We start from the raw sequence: 16,582 nt of genomic DNA, 5'->3' as shown, positions 1-16,582 counted from the left end.
AGTTTGGATTAGTAATATCTAGAAATAAGTTACAGCAACCTAGTTTGGGATAAAAAAGAAGAACAAACCTACTGGAGGAGGTAAACAACTGGGAATACTAGAAAGCAGTTTGGCAGAAAATAGTTATAGACTAACATTTTTTACCTTATACTGCAATAATGACCAAATGGATTAATTAATGCTCTAAATACGTATAAGTTCATATTCACAACTAATAGAGTTAGATTTATAATCTGTTGAGGGATAGAAAATATGGGAGGAAACAAACTCAATTATATAAGATGCAAATTTTTTTATACGTTCAGGATTCAGTTATAAGGGGGGAAGTCTATCAGCAAAAATATCTTTGCATGACATATATCTGATAAAAGTTTGGCATCCAAAATCTATGAGGAAGTAATAGTACCACCCTTCCAGTTGTGAAAATGAGTCACAATTGGTATGTGGTCAAAGGATATAAACAAAATTTTTAAGTAAAGAAACATGCAAACTAATAACTATATGAAGATATCTAAATATTTAATACTTAAATGAAATTTTATATTTAAATATTTAAAATGAAAATTGGAAACCCTAAATTATATATATATATATATATATATATATATATATATATATATATAAAATTTTAAAATTTTAGGAAACCCTAAAATATCACTTCATACCCATCAAATTGAGGATGGTAAGAATTGGAAACACAAAGTTGAGGTAAGAGTAGAATGATAACATAAAATAATAAACTAGGTGCAACTCTGAAAGTCTGGTGGAATTGTGTGAAAAATCACTAAAATGATCATCTTCTGTGGTCCTACAATTAGGTTTATACCCTTTCCCCAAACCAAAGAATCCAATAACAGAAAACTCCTCTAATCTCAAAATATTTGTAGAAGCTGAGGGAAACTTGGATTTATGACTTGCTAGAAAGAAATGGGTCCATTGATTGGGAAATGTTTAAAAACTGATGTGTCCCAACTGTGGGAATGAAATAGTGTTCCAAAATGAATGACAAATAATTGGAAACCTTTCAATCAACACAGAAGACTTAAGAATTCTGAGTGGAAAAAAAAAACAAAAGAATATACACTGTGACTATGATAATGTAAATGGAAATAAAGAAATTCTAGCTAAAGACAACCAGTGCTGATTCTAGATAACTATTAAAACATACTTCCTTTTGTTTAGATAAAAAGTTACATGTGTTCTCATTAACCGCCCTTGTTAGTTTTATTTTTTTTTAAAGAAAGGTGGCTACAGCATGGGGTTACTATTTATTGGAAAATGTTTTATCAAGGAAAATGTATCAAGAAAAATATGTCAATGTTACTTGAAGGTTTTAAGGAAGAAGCAAATGTAGAATTTAATGTTTTGGGTGAGTGGAATTGTGAAGTGCAAAGACCTGTATTAATTTATTTCAATAATGTGAGATAGGGTAATGGAAGTTTTATTCTCATTTTTGCAGATGAAAAAACAGGCAAAAAATGTAAATGATAGCACTGATATTTAAAATTATGCCCTCTGACTCCAAATCCAGTGTTCTTTACTATATACTATGCCCATTGGTAATGAAATTTTCTAGATTCTTGGAACTTTTGGTATATAATCATTTTGAGAAAAAAAATTTCAGAAAAAATTAACTTTTTTCATTTGTACATGGTTTATGGGTTATTTAGGAGGAAAGATTTATGTGAACATTTTGGAATAAATGCCCATGAAAAGTCAGATCTTGCCATAACACTGTGGTAACAACTATTATATCCTGAAGAAGATGCCAACTAGGGGAAGTTCAGGTCCCTAGGATATGCACTTGCTAATTTCTGGACCAACCCTATGGATCTGCTCAAGTTCTAGTAAAGGTTTGTTGTAGATTTCCCTGAAGCATTTCCATGTTTTCCTGGGATTCTTTCATTTTGGCAGCCTCTTCAGGTTTGCCTTAGGCCTGGAGAAATTGTTATATAGACTAAAGCAAGTTTTTAGTTTTTGCAAGGCAATGGGGTTAAGTGACTTGCACAAGGTCACACAGCTAGGTATTAAGTATCTGAGGTCGGATTTGGACTCAAGTCTTCCTGACTCCAGGGCTAGTGCTCTATCCATTGTGCCACCTAGTTGCCCCCAAATTAGCTGTTTTAAACATTTCCTCAAACCTCCTATAGCATCACCATTCTTGCAGATGAAATTTCATCGTTCTTTATCAAGAAAATTGAGACTATTTACTCCTGGATCCCTTTTCTTTCCCTCTTACAACCTCTCCTCATTTCACAACCTATTTGATTTCATCTCCTATCTAATACTTTATTTCAGTAAGAGGAAGAGATGGACCTTCTTACCATATCCCTTACATGTATCCTTGATCCCATCCCCTTCTGTCTTTTCCAGCAAATTATTCCTACCATTATCCCAGCCTCTTCAGTCTTTAATTTCAACCCATTTACTGGTTCCTCCCTACTGCCAACAAATATATACAACTCTCCTCTATCCTTAGGCAAAAAACATAAATTTAAAAAAAAACCCTTCTCTGTTCTCAATAGCTATCATCCAGACTCCTTTTCAGCCAGACACCTTGAAATAACTGTCTATATTGCTTTCTTCTAAACTCTTTGGTCTGGCTTTCCAACCTCCCCTTTTCTGAAACTTTTTTCCAAAATTACTTGTCAATCCTCATCTTGATCTTTCTGTTGACCATTCTCTTCCTAGATATTTTATCCTCTTATCAGGTTCTCCTTCCTATATAATTGTACCTCAGACTCTTTATTGGATCAGCATGTCATATCCATTGATTGTAGTTAAATTTCAAGACTTTGTCCTAGACCCTCTTTTCTCTCTATACTCGGTGATTATTTGATTATTTGTACCCTGTGGTTTAACCTGAGTTCAAATTGGTCTGATCAGCCATAGTGGGAGATACTGTTAATATTTTCTCTGATATCAGGAAAGTAATGCCATATCATGCCAGTGAATTGGGTTTTAAGTGAGGGAGTATTGTGTAAAATCAGCAACCCCACTTTCTCCTCCAGAGCCATCTGGGTCCAGTGACCAGATTTAGAATAGGTCAACTGGAAATAGCCCTGGATGCAGTGGGAGGGAGACCTTGGCCTTTTAGACCTAGGTGTTTCCCAGGTCACAACTTAACTGAGACAACACCCATTCAGTTAGATGAGAGATGAAGAAAGGAGACAAGTATGACCACTTCCAAAAAAAATGAAACTTGGAGATTGACTCTCAGGGTTTTTCAGTGATTAAGACTGGTAAGAAAGAAAAGAAACAAAAAGATCCCTTTTGGCATAGTCTTCTCCAAAATTTATAATTCATGGAGGTTAACCCCGCTAGGGTTTCTAGCACAAACCAAAACTATTGCCATTTATATTCACTCTGAACCAATCTGGGTCCATACAATGACCAAGTGTGCTTAACTTGAGACCCATTCTTGACCAGAAATGGTCTTTGGATAGAGCACAAATATGGGAAGAAAAGAAGAGAAGAGGAAGAAAGAAAAAAGGAGCTGTGTAATTCTACTTGTTAGCATTGGGACTACTCATCTTAGGTTGATTTTTTTCCTCTGTCCTTGAAGACGACATGGTAATGTCACTTTGGTCCACTTTGAGCAAGTTTGGTGACTTCATTAGCTTTCACTGATGATGTAGTCAATTATCAGTGCTATGCTGATGTTTGCCAAAGTCCCCCAAATGTGCTTATAAACTTCCCTATTTCTGACTAGTCATTGGTCATAGGATTGGTAGTCATCTAAATTCATAATTTCATTTTCATTCTTAACTTCTCACTAACTCGCTAAACTTGTAATTTTCTTACTCCATATCTTTTATAAGTCTCCTTTCTATTCACAAATTCATCATTCTAGTTCAATCTTCTATCATTTCTTGGCCAATTATATAAACCATTTAATCTCCCTGTCCCTTCTTACCCCTCTAGTTCATCCTACATACTGCTGCCAACGTGATTTTCCTAAAATGTATTTCTCATGTCACCTCAGTGGTGCTCCCTTATTTCTAAGATCAAATATAAAAATGCCTCTTGACATTTTTAATGCTCCTTACAGCCTAGCTCCTCCCTCCTTTTCCAAACTTCATTAACATTTCTCCACCTTTCTCCTACTCTGAGATTTAGCCATATTATTTGCTCTCTGCATTTATATGGATGGTCTTCCATGCCAGGACTGCATTTCCTCACCTCTGCCTTTTGAAATTCCCTAGTTTCCTTCAAAACTCAGTTCAAGTGCCATCTTCTGCTTGGTCGTTCCCTATTCTTCCCCAAATACTTGTGTCTTTCCTCTCCCCACACTCCCCACCAAAAATTGTGTTTATTTTGTATATAAATACATTAGATACCTATGCACACACACACACACACATATCTGTGCCATTTTCCCCATTTACATGTAGGCTCCTTCAGGAAAGAACTTTAATTTTTGTCTTCATGTCCTCAGTGATATATTGCTAATTGCTATAAGCTTTTTGATTGATTGATTTTGAATCTGAAGCTTTCCACATCTGAGAGTTTCTACAAAAAACACTTTCTGGTTGTTCAGTATCTGTGGTAGCATGTGGGGGCCTGTTATTGCTTCTATTGTTTTTTAATTCTTGTAGCTAAAATCATATTCTATCCTTTTTCGTTATCAAGAGCATAATAATGTTTTTAAAGTGAGCCATTTTTATTTGAGAGTTTATCTGAAAAAAAAACATGTTTTTAAAAGTTTCTTTATATTTGATGATGATTCATTAGGGAAACCAATTCCTTTTCTATGCAGTGACCATTTAATTCTAGGAAATCCTTTTGGATTTCTTTAGCAGATTTTAAGGTCACTTACCCCAGAATGGAAGGATGAAAGTATGCAGCCTTAAGAATAGCAGAAGTAAGGGGCGGCTAGGTGGCATAGTGGATAAAGCACTGGCCCTGGAGTCAGGAGTACCTGGGTTCAAATCCGGTCTCAGACACTTAATAATTACCTAGCTGTGTGGCCTTGGGCAAGCCACTTAACCCTGTTTGCCTTACCAAAAAAAAAACAATTAAAAAAAAAACCTAATAAGAATAGCAGAAGTTAAAGCTGTCTGAGCACAAAGGGAAAGTTGGCAAAAAAAATTAACAATGACAAATTATGATACATTAGAGCAGTGGAACAAGGGAGAAGGGGCATTATGGAAGCAGTCTCAGCTCCTCTACTTCCTGCTTTTAGAATATTAAGAAAATATCTAAAATTAGTCCAATGACTTTTAGACTGATCTGCAACAGAAATTTTATCAGTAATATCAATTCCAAAACTGTCCTACTCCACTCTTTTCTCATCAGCCCAGGAAGGACTTTCTTGAAGAAGCTGGATTGATAACTAGATAAGAAAAAGGAAAAAGGACTCTAGGTTGAGAGTAGTCAGAGGGATTAAGTGGTTTTAAGAAAAAGATTCTCCAAGATTAAGACAATTCTGGATCAGTAGTCCTCCCTTGTGGTCTCAGTACCCCTTTATACCTAGATTTACTTATCTCTGAACACATGTAATAGGACTGGCCATTTGGTGTCCAGGCCTCAAAGCACATTTAGGGAGCTAATGGAGGGGCCCTATCCAGATTCTGAACATGAGTGGATTATCTGAAGCCCATTTCCTAGCCACTTACTACTCTATATTGATTGCTATGCCAGAATTGAGAATGAATACAAAAAGCTCCAATGGAGAAATTTGAGGTCTCTTCTTGCGGAAGCAAGTGGCATAAGAATTCCTTAACATGGGGCAGCTAGGTGGCACAGTGGATAAAGCACCAGCCCTGGAGTCAGGAGTACCTGAGTTCAAATCTGGTCTCAGACACTTAATAATTACCTAGCTGTGTGGCCTTGGGCAAGCCACTTAACCCCATTGCTTTGCCAAAAAAAAAAAAAATCCTTAACATCTGGGTGCAGAGAGGGGTTGTACCAGCAGTCTGCTCTCCTCACCTAAGATAACATATGGCCTTGAACACCTGCTGTTTCTTCTATCTCTGTTGTATTTCTTCTTATCTGCTCAGTATCAGAGATAGATTGAACCAGACCATAATCTTGTGATCTTCTAAATGTTAGAAGAGCCATCAGAGGTGCAGGAGATGAGGTTTGCCTGAGGATGGACCTGCTTGAACCAGCCAGTGAGATGCCCTTTCTTACAAGCAAAGGTACTCGTCCATCAGCTTAGCCAGGAAATAAATTACGTAATGTTTTGAAGTTACCACTCTAAATATTTGAATTTAGTATTAGTACCCTCAGAAGTTGAGTATATCTATGCATGTACACACACACACACACACACACAGAGGAGACAAGACATTCCCTAATTTCAGAGGTAGTTTTTTATTTTTGCTATAGTTTTTTAAATTAAGATCCTTTTGTTAAAACAAATTGATTTTAGTTCTTAGTGATAGGAGATACTGGCTCAGGAAAATGATATCGAACCATTAATGGTTCGTATTTGGGTGAACACAAGGGTATTGAGGCTCACAGTGACCTAGTAGAAGAACCCCAAAATTCCAGTAGAATTGAGAGACAAACTTTCTCCTAGCTATCTGTAGTCTGTCAGATTTTTCTCCTTCCTCACCTGCTCCTCCTTTTCCAATTACAATATTATAAATTCTGAGGTATGATGAAAAAAAAAGCCCCAGATTTGTTTCTTCCATCATTAGCCCAATGGTATGGCAAAAAAATTTAAAGAATGAGTAGCATAATTCAATAGCAACTTTTTAAGGGCTTTCTTTGAAAAACATAACTTTAAAGTATTCTAGGATAATGAATTGCCAAACTATGAGATACCCAAAGGGAGAGTTGGGGCAAAATGGATAGAGCACTCACTGGATTTGGAATCAGGAGGCCGCCTCTTCAGGAGTTTTAAAAGTCTAGCCTGAGACATTTACTTGTCTGACCCTGGACAAGTCTCTTAACTCTATTTGTCTCAGTTTCCTCATGTATAAAATGAGTTGGAAAGGAAAATGGTAAGCCATTCCAATATCTTTGCCAATAAAACCTGGGGGGGGGGGGGGTTGTGTGAAGACCCAGAAATGACTGAAAAGACCATTATATTTTTAAAACAAAAGCTAATGAGAAGAATGACACTCTTTCACTTTTTCCCCCCAATCTAATACTGTCTGGCCTAATAAGAAGATAGCTAGATTGTCATATATGCTTCTTTATTCAAAGTGATGCAATGTTGTTTTGTAGGTTGAATTAAACTCTTGAATGGGTCTTATAGACTGCCCCACTAATAGCACTCCATGTACCACATTTTGGGAACTGCTGCCTTATACCATAATGCTTTATGGGTTATCCCCTTACTAAATAGTTTATCTGAGTTTGGGGACTGAAAGGGTTTTTTTTTTAGGGCATTCACAACAGGGAAATTTATATATCTGGATTTCAGTAAAGCACTTGACATGTCTCATAACATCCTTGTAGAAAGGATGGATGGATATAAATTGGATAAGCTTATAGTTAGGTGAATTTAGAACTGTCTTGTGAGGTAAATAATTAAAAGTATTATCCTCACTTTATAGATGTCATTAATTGAACTCACAGAGATTAAGTGAGCTCAGGGTCACAGAGATTCCGGGAATCAAAGGCAGCATTTAAGTTCAGGTTCTATGCTATTGGCATTTTACTATATCTTTTTTTTTTTTCCTTTTTGGTGGTAGTGTTGGGAGGAGGAGAGTGAGAGAGGGAAAAGATGATTTCCCTATTGAAATGAAAGAGAAAATGAATTCTATTTGGACCCAAAAAATACACAGACCTATAAGTATGAACTATATTGAGGAAAATTAAAAGGTATACAACTTAAAAAATTAGAGCTGTCCAAAATGGAAAAGGTTGCCTGGTTCCCGTTCAGTGTTCAGGACAAGACTAGATGACCGTATGTTCAAAAGCAATAGAGAGGCTTATACTTTAAGAAGGAATTGCACTAGATGGGAATGGTTATGGTGTAAAGAACACTGGGTTTAATTAAAGGACCTCCATTGTTATCTTGGCTCTATTATTTTTTATGTGAGAGCTTCAGCAATCATATCAATGAATATTTATTTCATTATATAATTTAATATTTAAGTTCCTTCCACACCAGTAATTGTGCTGTATACCATGGATGGAGAGAGACGAAGAAGGAAACTAACCCTCTTTATAAGGAATTTACATTTTGATGGCACCTAAGTAGATAATGGTCTACAGAATGAATAAAATAGCAGTAATAGTAGTTAAATACAAGGTTGTTTGGGGGGAAAGGTGCTAGTATTAGGGAGATCAAGAGAGGCTTCTCATAGATGATAGTGTTTCTTGAAGGAAGAGAGATTCTATAAGGCACTAGTAAAGGAGGGGACAGGCCAGGCATGAGGAATGATCAGTGCAAAGGGAGGGGAAAGGACATGGAAGTGTTGAGTGAAACTGAGACCAGTCTGGGTGGATTACAGAGTGTGGGAGGGTAATGTTGAAAGAGTCTGAAGTATGGATCAGGGGCCAGTTTCTAAAGTGCTTTAAAAGTTAAACAGAAATGTTTCTATTTTATATTAGAGGCACCAAGGAATCCATGGCATTCACTGAGCAGGGAGATGACATGGTCGTATCTGTGCTTAAGGAAAATGCAGTATTAAGGATGGAATGAAGTGGAGAGAAATTAGAGTTAAGGAGACTCAATTAAAAGGCCACCACTGCCATAATCTAGGTGGAAAGTGATGAAGTCCTAAAATAAGGTAGCTAGGTAGCTATGTGAATACAAAGAAGAGGTACACTCAAAGGTCAAATGAATTTTGGTTTGGAAGTTTAATTATTAAAATTAGTATACAGTATTACCACATAAACAACAAAAATGTCAACAACTTAATCCCTCAGTATTGTGAAAATAAGCTGCCATGACATTTCAGCACCCCTCAGTGTTTCTATACATTTCACAGAAATTATGAAAAACTGTACACATCTACAGTTACATCCAGAATTTAAGACTGGATTTTTTTGGTCCAGACTTTCAGCTAATACACCCAAGAAGGTCACAGATGGAGAAAGATCTACTTTCTCTCTTGTATACAGTGTTTACAAATAACTACATTGCACAGTTTTGTTTCATAAAGCCTGCTCAGATTAAAAACCACTTCAAATAATTTAAAAGCTTTTCTGGCCTAATCTAGAATTAGTAATATGTGCAAGAGAAAAAATATATATATTTTCAAAAATACCTCTTTTCCAACCATCTTGGAACAAACAACTATTGAGCCATGTCTTTGTCACTCATTCAGTAGACTCCTTTGAAATAAAAACAAATTAAAACCACTTTTTCATCAGACTCAGTAACATTCTGTTCTTAGAGTCAAATGTGGTTATTTGACCTCAGAATCAATGTTAAGTTGAGATCAGAAATCATACCCAGTAACAGAGTCTGGAATTTACCTTCATCTTTTGTTGGTAAGAGCAGAAATTTTTGTGTTTCATTGTTATTAATTCACATTTTGGTTTCACAGACATTTTGAAAAGGGTAGACACACATAGAAAGAAAGCTCTGTGATATTACCCAGAGTTCAAGTGAAGAGTATATGGGAAGAGAGGAAATGATCAGCTGAGAGAAGGAAAACTAGACCAGTATGAAGTCTTCTGAATTTCACAAAAACTGAAACTATTCTTGAGAAATGACTTAGTATTTCATGTTCTCATTGAAAATGGAACCAATCCCTGGAGTCAGGAGGACCTGAGTTTCAAATCTGGCCTCAGACACTTACTAATAACCTAGATGTATGACCTTGGGCAAGTCACTTAAAAAAAATGGAACTAAGGCAGTTGATCACAAAAGAATAGATGATGTCTGCATTTTAAAAACAATAACAGCAGCACATGTTGCTTAAAAAAAAAAAAGAAAAACCATCACCCTTGTTGGTGTGTTTTTAATGCTTCAAGTAATCTGAGGTGTTCTAGGAAAAAAAAATTTTTTTCATTTTTCACTATCAAAAGAAAGGAAATGAGCCATAATAACAAGATGATTAAGTTTAAACAGGCCTGCTGCTAAGATTATCAGATAAAACAGCTCTTAAAAGTCAATGTAACTATGTTTTTTTAAATAGTTGCACATTCCCACTTCACCTCTGTGCAGATCTAAAATTTGATCAAGAAAATTTAAGTTATTTTAATTCATGTTAAATAAAATTCTGTACAGATTGCACATATTACACCAAGTAGCTTAAGATCACAGTTACAGAAAGAAAACTACCACCTACTCATCTGACAATTTCTGCCAGTCCATGAGAAAAACCATAGCCTTCTATGATCAACATCAACCAACATCAACTGCAATATTGTGTAAACAGTAAAAGAGGTTGTCTTTGAACCTCCCCAGCAAGATCCTATTAGGATACATGCACATACCCCATGTATGTCTATATATCGAAAATAGACATAAAGATATATAGATATACATATCTATATATCCACATACATACATACAATGGGTATGTGTGTGCGTGTATACTAATAAGATACACCTATATCTATGTCAATAAAGATATCCATAGCTATCTATATGTATTAGTAGCTATATTGAAAGGTGTGCTTATCTTTATAGCTAAATCTCTATACATATAGTTATGTATATCAATATACATACAAATAGCTAGAGATAATATCTGTAATGATAGATATAGGTAAAAGTAGATATATACACAGACACATACATATTAAAAAAATCTTTAGGAAGATTCTAATGTTTTCCAGTGACTATACACCAGCATAATGTTCAGTACCACAGCAAGTTTCTTTCATGTTGTGCTTATAAAAGGGCAGTCATTGCAGTCTGGTTTATTGGTTTGAGACAGTCTCTAGGGGCTGAATAACCTTCATTCATTAAGGGATTCATCTGAGGATTCTGATAGTCAGTATCACAGTCTTCTGTGGTTAAGAAGCTTTTGACTTTGGGTTTATCGTAGTCACCATCCCCTGGTTTAAGGACTTGAGGCAATTGATAGTCTCCATGTTTGGCATCCACTCTACCTGAACTGGAGAAGTTGCCAGAGGAAAGGGAATGTTTATGAGCTGGAGCAGTGACGGGCACATTGTAGCCCCCTTCAGGAAAGGCTTGTTCTCTCATTAAGTGCCGCTCTATAATAGGAGTGGCATACTCGGGCTCCTGGTTTGTCAAAGGCAATGCATACTCATGGCGGCTGGTGGGGTGAGGACAGGCATAGTGGTTTTCTGGCTCAGAGTTCTTCCCAGTCTCATTAGTTTCTGTGTCCATTGGTCTGAAGGTGGAACCTTTCCTCATGACTGTCCCGGTTCCGATCATGAGAGGCTGATGATAATCTAAAAGTCAAATAGATTATGAAATCTGATTAGGTAAATGATACTGCAGTATTATTTTAGTCTTGGAGAGGCGGGCTTGTAGTTAATGAACATTTTTCTTTTTTATACCAATACCACCTTGCCCTTCCAATTCTCTACCCCCAAACAATAATGAAAATTTTCAAATTTAGGTACAGTACAGTAATGAATGTGTGTCAATTGTATCTAATTCTCCAGTTAGTCCTCTATATTTGGAATATTTGTTAGTTGACATAGCAACCAAAAAAATTAAATAATTATTATAAACAGCAAAAGTAACTGGGATATCCCCCCCCAAGTTGATATATATCAATCAATCTAGTTTGTGCCAGGCACCAGGCTAGACATTGACCATAAGATGGCAAGATAGTTATGGGTCCTATTCTTAAGGATATGAAAAGATATATGAAGTATATGAAAAGATAGGAGAGTATAATACAAATAGTAATAGTTTAATCAACCAATGAACTACTCATATTCCTTCATCCGTTTCCTTTCCAAACATGGCTTCTATTGACATTGGTCAAGTGCTACATCCCATTCCCCTAAAATCTCCTATCACCTGGCTGCTCCACAGGTGCAGTATTCATTGAACATATTCATCGGCCTTGACCTGGCCACTTGGCTTTGGAGATTGATCATATCTCAGCTATCTGAAGCCCCCAATAATTCACCATGATTCACACTCCCAGCCTTATCTTTTACTTTTACCTTTTCCCTAATGTCCCCCACATAAGACTCCCACTTCTCTCAATTGTTAACTCCTTAGGAAATTATTCTTGACGGATGTCATTACCCATTGTGGCCAATTCCTCTAGACCCACAGAAAATTCCACAAAACTCTCCTTCAGAGAATAAAAATGAGTCAAGAAAGATCATGAGGTGGGGGGGGTATAATATCCACAAATGATAAAGAATAACAGAAGCCAACAAGATAGCCCCTTCAGGTGATGTGTAATTCTAATTTCAACTTTTAATTTTAATAATTTTTTTGGAACTGTATCATTTTACTGTTATAATGCAGCTACATAGCATCACTGAGGATATAGTCACATGAAAAACATGAATATTTTAAAATAAAAGCCTATATGCAGTGTTTTTAATGACTTCACTGTTATCCTTAAAACAATTTCCCAAATACATTCCAGAATACTCTCTATTGTTTAATTATGGGGTCATTTTATTACACATCCTCAGTATCTGCCCAACAAATGAAAGACAGCATCTTACAATGGAAGAATTTGGAACAGAGGCCCTGACATTAAATTGAGGGTCTGTTACCTCTGGGCAAGTACTTCAACTGTCTAGACTTCAGTTTCATGTACATTGATTCTTCCATCAGAATATAAGTTCATGAGGCAGCTAGGTGGTGCAGTGGATAGAGCACCAGTCCTGGAGTCAGGAAGATCTGAGTTCAAATCCAGGTTCAGACATTTAATAATTACCTAGCTGTGTTACCTTGGGCAAGTCACTTAACCCTATTGCCTTAAATAAATAAAAAAATTTTTAAAAAGTTTACAAGTTCATTGAAGGCAAGGACCATTCTGTATTTTTCCTTTAAATCCCCAGTCCTTAAGCATAGAGTTTCATACACAGTGGATAATTATATAAATGCTTGTTGATTGATTCATCCACTTGGATCTTCCTGTGTAGAGAGTTAGACTAAACTATTATATAAGTATGTAAAATAGACTTTCACAATAGCAAGCATCCATGGATCACTGAAAGTACTGCATAATTCTGCAAATGTGATTTCATACTGATTGAATCAGGGACTAGATCACTTTCCATAATCTTCACTAGTTCAGGGTAAAAACATAGACACATATATATCTATGCATGTGGATATTTCTGTATGTGTGTGTGTGTGTATACACATACACACACATACACACACACACATTAGAATATAAGTGTATATGTGTATATGTGTATCTACTAGGTTGTATATTCAGATATGCTCACTGCATATCTGACCTGAAATTCATCTCTGTGAAATCTCACTGCTGCATGGTCACCAAACTGATTTCACCATTCCTCTAGGCTGGTGGAGTAATCACTGATGAAAAAAAAAGAAATCACAAAATTGAGCTGACTTGACCCTACTACATATTCATGGCATATAAATGAAGCCAGGTCCTCTCTGATGCTTCATAATCTCTATGTTCTACCCTTACCAATTCTTTATCTTTTCCCTATAGCAATTATGCCAAACATTTTCTTCTTTCCTCTCACTATCACCTATGCAGATGATCTAGCCTCCTACTTCACTGAAAAAACTGAGGCTGACCAAAGTCTAATCCCCTTGTACATTCTTTATATTTTTTTACCATCACTCCATGACTTACTTTCTTTCTTCTGATCAGAGAAAAAAGAGAAACTCTTATTATTCCCAAAGTCTAATGTAGAACCAAAAAGTCTTAGTATTATACAAATATCACACAATAAGAAAACCAATGATTTGTTTCTAGATGTTTTTTTTCTGTTTTATAGTTCACATTGGCCCAAAATATTTATCACTTTTTGGTAATTTAGTTTTTCTGTTCTTAAGATGGTCCTAAGATAGCAGCCTAGCACTAGGAGGAAGGAAATATACATTTATTAAGCACCAGTTTTATGCTTGGTTCTGAGATATGCACTTTAAATTATTATCTCCTTTGATCCTCATAAGAATTCTAAGAGGGAGGTACTATTGCCATCTCCATTTTTATAGTTGAGGAAATTAAGACAGAGGTCAAATGACTAGCTCAAGGACACACAGTCACTAAGTTTCTGAGGTTATATTTGTACTCAGGTCTTCCTAACTCCAGACCTAGGCAGCACTATTTAGCTACCTATGACAACAATTGAAGTCTTTCCTGAGTTTGATGGAATCTGCTGCAGTTTGCAATCTAGTGACAGTCTCTGGGAATCCAGGTTAACTACCAAATCATCATAAAGCACTTTGCTGTAGGGTTTTAGTGGAGGAAAATGCCAAATGTTATTTTAATGAATGCCAAGTCAGTAATAATCTAATAAATACATTCCTAAACTAGATTCAAATACTAGATCTAAATAAAAGGACATATCCACAATATTAGATACATTTCACTACTTTTCAAACAGGAAAAAATAATGTTCCTTCTTCCTTGGCTTCACTATTCCTAACTTCAACACTTTCAGAAAATCTCTAGAATGGGATAGTCTAGTTGACTATTTTAAGAGTTACTATATAAAGCAGATGCAGAGAATAGTGAAGAAAGAAGCTGTGATACATAAGTATAATGGCATTATTACTATATTATGTCATAAATACAAGCAAACATGGGAAGATTTAGCAAAACTTGATATAGAATAAAATAAGCAAATCAGGTGAGATAATAATATAAAACACTTTGTAAATCTTAAAATTCTATAAAAAATTCTAGCAGTTATTAACATAAAATCAGGAAAATAATATACATAATGCTGATAATATAAATGATTAAAACAATAAAAACTGAAAAAATGTGGTGAAAGAAATCATTATGACCTAGTTTGGTCCCAAAAAAGACATATGAAAAGGTACCTCCCCAAGTTTGTTTGCAGAAATGGGGAACCATGGGTTCAGAGAATTAATTATGTCAGACTTTTTTGATGTTTCATGAGTTTTGCTGACCTTACACTTTTTCCTTCTTTTTTATTCTTTGTAATAAGGGATGGCTTACTGAGAAGGAAAAGAAGGAGAAATATATTGGGAAATATAGGTGGTATGAAAACAATAAAAAGGTAAAAGCTTATACCATCTCAAAACTAACAATTTTTAAAGGAAAAAATACACTCAAATGTTATTAATTGTAGTAACTGTATCATGATACTTGAACTATGGAGAACATAACTATCTTCCTTTGATAATTTAGAATTACTATGAAATCTGATAGTGGCTGAGGGTCAAAATCATGTCTATTAATTATTAGAACTGTTGGCAATTGGGTAAAATCAGTGCTAAACACATGATACAGATTCTCAGTTCTTTAGATATCTTTCTCATAGGGGCTTGTTTACAGCTTCTCTAAAGTAGAGTGCTGAAAAAAAAAATCTTGGGAATGAGAGTTCTCATTTTTAGATTCAACATAAATGAGAGTTGACTAAAATCATGTTTCCCACAGGTCCTATTATTGCCCTAAAACTCCTCAGGTCAAAGGAGATCATTTTCTTCAGAAAATGACATTTACCTGCCATGTCACTTGTGACCAGGTCTAATTTCTGTGTCATCTTATCATTTTCATAACTGATAGTGTATTCTGATGATGGACGTCTAACAAAGGGCTGTTTAAGCAACTTCCAACATCCTGGAAAAAAGATGTAGCAATTAAGAAAAAAGAAAAAATTACATATTTACAATGCATTTTGTTAGAGGAGCTATCAAAGGACAAAAGGACTTTGTTGAGGCTACCAAGTTTTCAAGAAGCTGTAATGCTGGTAGGCTATAGGGAAATACAATAGACTTACAAAGAAGACCACAACAACCAACCAAATCATCAGAGGTATGAATTGCTCAATTATGTTTATTATGGTGAGGGGTATGCTGTGCAAGGCATCTCAGGACCTGATTTTTAGTAAGATGGTCTTGCTACTGCAGGAGTCCGGTCTTTAATGGTTTCAATTTCTTCTTTATCAGTGAGGCAAGTCCAACACTTTAACAATGCCAGGCAAGCACAAGTCCATGTGATGTGGCAATATACTACAACCTGTCTCTCCATGAGCTAATCCTCATTATGGTCTTAAATCTCAGACCTATAGCTATCATTGTGATGGGCATGGGCAGGATTATGACAATATCTAATTGTGTTCTAACCTCAAAGGACAACATGGTACACCCTAACCTGTGTGCATGAAGAAGTATACATGCACACTATATCTTTTACATAAGGTTCTTGCTTTCTTAGATGTAGAATAGCCTCATTTTAGAAGTCAGTTTGAATAAAGGGATTTTCAAAATGCTAAGGAACATAATCATGCTACATTTGTTGACAAATGCAAATAATATTTATAAAGGCTGTTCCTCAAACCTGACAGGTACTCCCTCCCCACTTCCTAGAAATCTAAATTTCTTTCATAGCTCAGTTCAAACACAACCTTCTACATGATGCCTTTCCTGATTTCCTGAGTCCTTAAACTTGCCCTGTAAAATTTTGCATGTATTTATTTATTCATATTCTCATCTATTGACTCCCTCCATTGGTTATATGTTCCTTGAGGGCAAGAATAATTTCATTTTTGTATCTTCACAGTGTTTAGCACATAGTAAACACTTATTGCTTAC

General features: G+C 35.6%; 1 protein-coding gene across 1 annotated transcript in view; it reads right to left on the bottom strand.

The window, feature by feature from the left end:
* Window positions 1-9,832: 9,832 nt before the first annotated feature.
* DCBLD1 (discoidin, CUB and LCCL domain containing 1) overlaps window positions 9,833-16,582 on the bottom strand; it is a 106,649-nt gene continuing 99,899 nt past the window's right edge. The window contains exons 14-15 of the mRNA XM_074187444.1: window positions 15,492-15,608; window positions 9,833-11,280 (exon numbers count right to left, since the gene is read on the bottom strand). Of these exons, the coding sequence (XP_074043545.1) occupies window positions 10,751-11,280; window positions 15,492-15,608 (647 nt within the window). The 3' untranslated portion in view covers window positions 9,833-10,750. The remainder of the gene's footprint in view (window positions 11,281-15,491; window positions 15,609-16,582) is intronic.

This window comes from Macrotis lagotis, chromosome 5 (genome assembly GCF_037893015.1).
Source record: "Macrotis lagotis isolate mMagLag1 chromosome 5, bilby.v1.9.chrom.fasta, whole genome shotgun sequence".
Lineage (NCBI taxonomy): Eukaryota > Metazoa > Chordata > Mammalia > Peramelemorphia > Peramelidae > Macrotis > Macrotis lagotis.
This window is presented reverse-complemented; position numbering and strand designations above follow the sequence as displayed.